Genomic DNA, 7,272 nt, shown 5'->3' on the forward strand with positions numbered 1-7,272 from the left:
ATTTTTTTTTTTTTTTTTTTAACGTCAGAATTTCTGGAAATGCAAAAAAAGAACAACATACCAGAACAGGAAAGAGACATGGGAAAATCCGTATTACTACCATTATTAAATGAAGGAGAAAACACGCAAACCATCATAGTGATGAATGCGCAGGGTTTAGTTACGAGTAACTCAAAAAGAAAAATAGAGTACTTAGAAGAACTACCCAAATTGAAAGAAAAACTAGATATAATGAATATAAGTGAAACCTGGTATTCCCAAGAGACTGGGAATGATGATCAAAATAAAAGGGTTCCAAAACTTATAGATCAGATAGAAAAAATAGGAATCAAGGCGGAACCGCAATATATGGGAAAGACAAAAAACAAGGAAAAAATATATGAGAAATATAGTCAACTCAAGAATGTGAACTAATAGCGTAGAATTTGAATCTGAAAAATTAATGAACATAGTAATATATAGACCTCCTAATACTAAAGAGTTTGACTTAATAATTAAAAAATTGGATGATATATGTAGAAATCACAAGGACTGGACTATTCTCCTATCTAGTGACTTCAACTTTCCTTTCGTAGAATGGAAAGAACGAATAGGAGATTGTGGTTGTACTTATACTATAAAAATAGAGTAAATAGTAGTGCAGAAGATAAGAGGCAATTCGAAAAGCATTAGATATGCTACTAGAATACAACATTCAACAAATAAATCACCTGCCAACAAGAAAGGAAAAATACTTTAGACCTAGTATTTGTGAACGAGATGAATTATGTTAAAGAAATAATAGTTTATAATGCGAGTATTTCAGACCATAATGTCATAGAATTAACAGTCATTCCAAAGCAAGTGAAAATAGAGATAAGCAAGAAATGAAAAAGTGGGAAGGATATGGAAAATAAACCACTTCTACCAGGTTAAAAATATAAAATGGTCAGAAATAAATGAAGAATTAAACAAAGATTGGGATTGTAAACATTTTGTCGGGGGGGGTAAGTGATGACATAAGGTGGGTAAATACGGAGATATTATATAAAATGTTGAGAAAATAGTGGATAAATATATACCGAAGAAGAAAAGTAAACATCATTTCATGCATACCAAGAGACAGAAGGATCTTGTTCCAGAAAATCAGAAAGTGGAAAAAAGGTCTTGCAAAAGAAAAAAATGCATGGAAAGTTATAGAACTAAAAAGTAAGATAGAAAATGCAGAACAAAAGATTATACAATCAAAAGAAAATGAAAAACGGGACTTGGAAGAAAAAACCCTATTAAATATCAAGCAAAACCCCAAACTATTATACTCTATGCGAAGAAGATGAATAAAAGAAGAATAGAATAGGCCCTCTGAGAACTGAAGGGAGATTAACGAATGAAAAAAAGGAAATTTGCAACATACTGGCAGAACGATATAAGAGAGAATTCACCCCTAGAATAGATAATGAAGATAATGATATAGAAGTAAGGGACGAAATATTGATTCGAATATTTAGCTGACATAGAAATTAATGAAGCTGTATTGTGCAGGCAATTAATGAAATTAAAAATGGAGCTGCTGCAGGGCCGGACGGAGTCCCTGCTATTTTGTTAAAGAAAGTAGTTCATCTATCGCAAAGCCATTTGCAATATTATTAAGACAAAGTGTAGATACAGGCAAGATTTATGATGAGCACAAATTAGCATATATCACCCCTACTTTCAAAAGTGGATCAAGACTAGAGGCAAGTAATTATAGGCCTGTGAGTCTAACATCACATATTATGAAAGTGTATGAAAGGGTAATGAAGAAAAATATTATGAAACATTTAATAAAAAATAATTTGTTTAATATAGGGACAACACGTTTCGTACCGGAAAAAGTACACAAACCCAACTGTTAGTCCACCGTGAAACATATTCAAAAATATGAAAAGCGGAAATGAAACAGATGTGGTTATCTAGACTTTGCAAAAGCTTTTGACAAAGTAGACCATAATATATTAGCAAAGAAAATTAGAAAACACAATATCGTAGATAAAGGTAGGAAGATGGTTAAAAGAATTTTTACACAACAGAAAACAGATAGTTATTGCAAACGATGAGAAATCGGATGAAACCAAGGTAATATCCGGTGTGCCACAAGGTACGGTGCTAGCTGCAATATTGTTTGTTATTATGATTGAAGACATAGACAGTAATGTTAAGGATTCGGTAGTGAGTAGTTTCGCTGATGACACAAGAATAAGTAGAGAAATTACTGTGATGAAGATAGGAACGTCTACAAAGAGACCTTAACAAAGTATATGATGGGCAGAGGTAAATAGGATGGTATTTAACTCTGATAAATTGAATCAATCAAAAGTATGGAGACAGAGAAGGAAAGCTATATGCATATAGGGGACTAATAATGAGGACAATCACAAATAAGGAAGCAGTTAAAGACCTTGGTGTGATGATGAATTAGGAAACATGTTTAGCATTGATGCAATGACAAATGGCAAACTCTGTTGGCAAAATGTAAAGCAAAAATTGGGTAATGTTGTTACGGCACTTCAAACAAGAAAAGCTGAACACATGATTATGCTTTATAAACATATGTTCGTAGTCACTTGAATATTGCAATATGATATGGTACCCACACTATCAAAAGGATATTGCACAAATAGAGAGTGTACAAAGGTCCTTTACAGCTAGAATAGAAGAAGTTAAGGACCTAGACTACTGGGAAAGACTACAATCCTTAAAATTATATAGTCTAGAAAGGAGAGAGAACGCTACATGATAATTCAGGCATGGAAACAGATAGAGGAATAACAGAAAAAATATCATGGAACTAAAATATCAGAAAGAGCAAGCAGAGGTAGATTAATAGTGCCCAAAACTATACCAGGAAAAATAAGGAAAGCAACACAGGACATTAATCCACTACGCACCAGCATCGATAATGCAGCGTCTATTCAATGCGTTGCCAGCTCATCTGAGGAATATATCAGGAGTGAGCGTAGATGTGTTTAAGAAATCAGCTCGACAAATATCTAAACTGCATCCCAGACCATCCAAGATTTTTGGAAGAGTGCAAAAAACTATACCGGCAAGATGTACTAGCAACTCTCTGTAGACATTAGAGGCTCCTCACACCGAGGGACCTGGGGCAACCCGAACGAACTGTAAGTTCTGTAAGGTAAGTTTCATTTTCAGCTTCCTCAGGACGTCCTCTAGCTCCTCACGTTCCCGTATTCTTTCTCCTCTCTAGTTCAGAGCATTGCGCAGGCTTTTGACTTTTTTTCGCAGCGCTTCGAGTTCTTTCCTTGTCTTTAGGGTCGGTGTCCGGGTTTTGGGAGAACTCCTGGCCTTGGACCACCAATCCCAGCTGCTCTCAGACTGCCGATCATAGCTGGTCTCGCCCCACAAATAATCCCATCTACTACTAGCCCAGTGCCACTGACGCCCCACATTTCCCATGTTATGTCCTGCTCCATAGGTAGCGGCTATCTTCTCACCTGCCTTTCCCTATCCCAGTGCGTGTTTCCCTAGCCTTCTTGCTGCTCCCTAGATCGTATCTTCCCACCTGCTCGCCTATGGTGATACGCCCTTTCCTGCCTCTTTTCCTGTCCTTTTTCCTGCGTAGGCAGGGAAACAGTTTCTTCCCCTTTCTCTCTGCAGTTTCATTTTCAGCTTCCTAAGGACGTCCCTCTGGCGTCCTCACTTTCCCGGGTATTCTTCTTCTCCTCTCTAGTTCAAGAGCATTGCGCAGGCTTTTGACTTTTTTTTTCGCAGCGCTTCGAGTTCTTTCCTCGTCTTCAGGGTCGGTCCGGGTTTCCCGGTTTTGGGAGAACTCCTTGCCTTGGACCACCAATCCCAGCTGCTCTCAGACCGCCGATCATAGCTGGTCTCGCCCCACAAATAATCCCGTCTACTACTAGCCCAGTCCCACTGCGCCCACATTTCCATGTTGTCCTGCTCCAGTAGTCGGCTCTTCTCACCTGCTTCCCTATCCCAGTGCATCCACCTTTCCCTGCTCTTCTGCTCCCTAGATCGTATCTTCCCACCTGCTCGCCTATGGTGATACGCCCTTTTCCTGCCTCTCTTCCTGTTCTTTTTCCTGCGTAGGCAAGGGAACAGTTTCTTCCCCCTTTCTCTCTGCAGTTTCATTTTCAGCTTCCTCAGGACGTCCTCTAGCTCCTCACGTTCCCGTATTCTTCTTCTCTTCTCTAGTTCAAGAGCACTGCGAAGCCGTTTGACTTTTTTTCGCAGCGCTTCGAGTTCTTTCCTCGTCTTCCGGGTCGGTGTCCGGGTTTTGGGAGAACTCTTGGCCTTGGACCACCAATCCCAGCTGCTCTCAGACCGCCGATCATAGCTGGTCTTGCCCCACAAATAATCCTGTCTACTACTGGCCCAGCTGGAGGTTGCAGTTGTCCAGGGAATATACTGTCTTGGTGCAGGTGTGTTTATCTTTTCCATGTACTCCTCCTCCCATAGTCGGCTCTTCCCACTTGCTTCCCTATCCCACTGCGTTCTCTTTTCCTTGTTCTCCTGCTGCCCTGGTCGTCTCCTCCCACCTTCTTCCCTATCCCATTGAGTCTTCCTTTCCCTGTTTTCCCGCTCCCCAGATCGTATCTTCCCACCTACTTGCTTATGGTGATACACCCTTGTCCTGCCATAGAAAGGGAATAGGTGCTTCCCCCTTTCTCTCTCGAGCTTAAATTTTACGTCTCTTATGGCTGCCTTCAGTTTACTTTGTTCCTGATAACGGAGGACCGTCTCTTCTAGAAGAGCTAATCGCAGCTCAAAGAATTCTTTTCGCAGCGCTTCGAGTTCTTCCCTCGTCGTCAGGGTCGGTTTCCGTGTCTTGGTAGAACTGTGCCACCAATCCCAGCTGCTGTGAGGCTGTCGATCATAGCTGGACTCTTCCCACTCCTCCGAGCTTGTGAGGCGCCATACATAATTCCATACAACAGTCCTGTATTTTCTTGGTTTATAATATATATAATGAAAAATAAAATAAGGCATAGGCGGAGGGGTGGAAAGGGAATGGGATTCAGGAATTGGAGGGGTGGAGGAAAGTGGAGAGTTGGAAAGGGAATGGGATTCAGGAATTGGAGGGGTGGAGGAAAGTGGAGAGTTGGAAAGGGAATGGGATTCAGGAATTGGAGGGGTGGAGGAAAGTGAAGAGTTGGAAAGGGAATGGGATTCAGGAATTGGAGGGGTGGAGGAAAGTGGAGGGGTTGAAAGGGAGGGAGATTCAAGGGTAGGAGGGGTAGAAAGAGAGGGAGATTCCGGGGTAGGAATGGTGGAGGAAGGTGGAGTAGTAGGAAGGGAAGAGGATCCTGGAGAAGGAGTAGGAGGAGGAAGATGAGAAACCGATGGAGAAGGAGGGGAACACTTGGAGACTTACCTCTTTGAGGGCCGTCCACTCGAGGTCCAGAGAGTCCAGGCCAGACTGCGTAGGGAACGAGATGCCGTGTGTCACAGGGCGCCTTCCTGTGGCGAATGATCTTCCTGAGGATATCTCTCATTTTTAATATCCTCTGACGGATGGCATTGATCTTGATGCCTCCTGCAGTTTCTGACTCGTCCAGTTCTGCAATGAGCTTTTCCAAGCTGTCGTATTCGTATTCTAATTGCTCTATGTATCCGTCCAAGTCTTCCTCAGTTATGGGAGAGACGGGAGGGGGAGAGGTAGTGGGTGGAGCATTGGGAGTAGGGGAAGGAGAGGTGGAGGAAGGTGGAGAAGTGGAAAGGGAGGGAGATTCAGGGGATTCAGGGGTGAAAAGGGAGGGAGATTCAGGGATGGAAAGGGAGAGAGATTCAGGGGTGGAAAGGGAGAGAGATTCAGGGGTGGAAAGGGAGGGAGATTCAGGGGTGGAAAGGGAGGGAGTTTCAAGGGTAGAGAGGGTGGGAGAGGGAGGGAGATTTCGGGGATTCATGGGTTTGGGGAAAGGGAAAGGGAGGATTCAGGGGGGAAAGGGAGGGAGATTCAGGGATTCAGGGGTGGAAAGGGAGGGGAGATTCAGAGGATTCAGGGGTGGAAAGGGAGGGAGATTCAGGGGTGGAAAGGGAGGGAGATTCAGGGGATTCAGGGTGGAGAGGGAGGGAGATTCAGGGGATTCAGGGGTGGAAAGGAGGGAGATTCAGGTGGAAAGGGAGAGAGATTTAGGGGTGGAAAGGGAGAGAGATTCAGGGAATTCAGGGGTGGAAAGGGAGGGAGATTCTGGGGTGGAAAGGGAGAGAGATTCAGGGGATTCAGGGGTGGAAAGGGAGAGAGATTTAGGGGTGGAAAGGGAGAGAGATTTAGGTGGAAAGGGAGAGAGATTCAGGGGATTCAGGGGTGGAAAGGTTGGGAGGGAGGGATTCAGGGGTGGAAAGGGAGGGAGATTCAGGGGTGGAAAGGGAGGGAGATTCAGGGGTGGAAAGGGAGAGAGATTTAGGGGTGGAAAGGGAGAGAGATTCAGGGGATTCAGGGGTGGAAAGGGAGGGAGATTCAGGGGATTCAGGGGTGGAAAGGGAGGGAGATTCAGGGGTGGAAAGGGAGGGAGATTCAGGGGATTCAGGGGTGGAAAGGGAGGGAGATTCAGGAGGAAGAGGATGAATAGAAGTCGAGGAAGAAGGAGTAGGAACACTTGGAGACTTACCTTTTAGAGGGCTTTCCACTCGAGGTTCAGAAACATAATGCTGTGTGTCCCAGGGCGCCTCCCTTCGGCGCCTTTCTTCCCTGACCAGTTGGCTGATGCCTCCGACCTTTCGCCCGATGGCGTTGAGCATGACACTTGGAGGTTGCGACTCGTCGAGCTCAGGAGTCGGAGTTTCCTTCTTTGGAACATCATTATGGTCTTCGTCGTTTAAGGTGGCTCGCTCTTCCGCTGGTTTCCTGCCAGCTTGTTCTGATTGAGACAGTAAAGCCAGGTGGGATTGAAGTTTTGCTAGAATGTCCTGTCTAGTCTGGTTTTCCGCGACCTGGCCGCCAACCTCTTCCAGTTCACTGTTTTGTAAGAAAGAAGATAATACAAGCTCTACTGCCGGGAGTAAAGCTGTTCAGATGAATTCGTTAATAACAATCTTATCAGTTACACATTGTCATGATAATTAGGTCCTCTTATATGTGTTTGGCGATGGGCCTAGTTTTAAAAACAGACGTGAGCTACGTGACTTCTTTTCCGAGAATCCAGAAGCGTCTTCGGGTGAGGCTAGAAGAATCCAGCAACCGATCTTCATCCGGAAGGAATGAAATGATTCTGAAGACGTCTTCGTGCCGTCGAGAGACCGGGAGACTTCTACTCTTTGGCGACGCAGTATCAAAGA

General features: G+C 43.9%; 1 protein-coding gene across 1 annotated transcript; it reads right to left on the bottom strand.

Annotated features, from left to right (window-relative positions):
- Positions 1-3,705: 3,705 nt before the first annotated feature.
- Positions 3,706-5,900, bottom strand: LOC135216624 (uncharacterized). The gene is made up of 2 exons (XM_064252006.1): positions 5,369-5,900; positions 3,706-5,300 (listed from the first exon to the last, which is right to left on the bottom strand). Exons 1-2 carry the CDS (start codon positions 5,898-5,900, stop codon positions 3,706-3,708), a joined length of 2,127 nt encoding a protein of 708 aa, XP_064108076.1.
- Positions 5,901-7,272: the final 1,372 nt, after the last annotated feature.

The sequence above is a fragment of the Macrobrachium nipponense genome, chromosome 6, assembly GCF_015104395.2.
Source record: "Macrobrachium nipponense isolate FS-2020 chromosome 6, ASM1510439v2, whole genome shotgun sequence".
Classification (NCBI taxonomy): Eukaryota; Metazoa; Arthropoda; class Malacostraca; order Decapoda; family Palaemonidae; genus Macrobrachium; species Macrobrachium nipponense.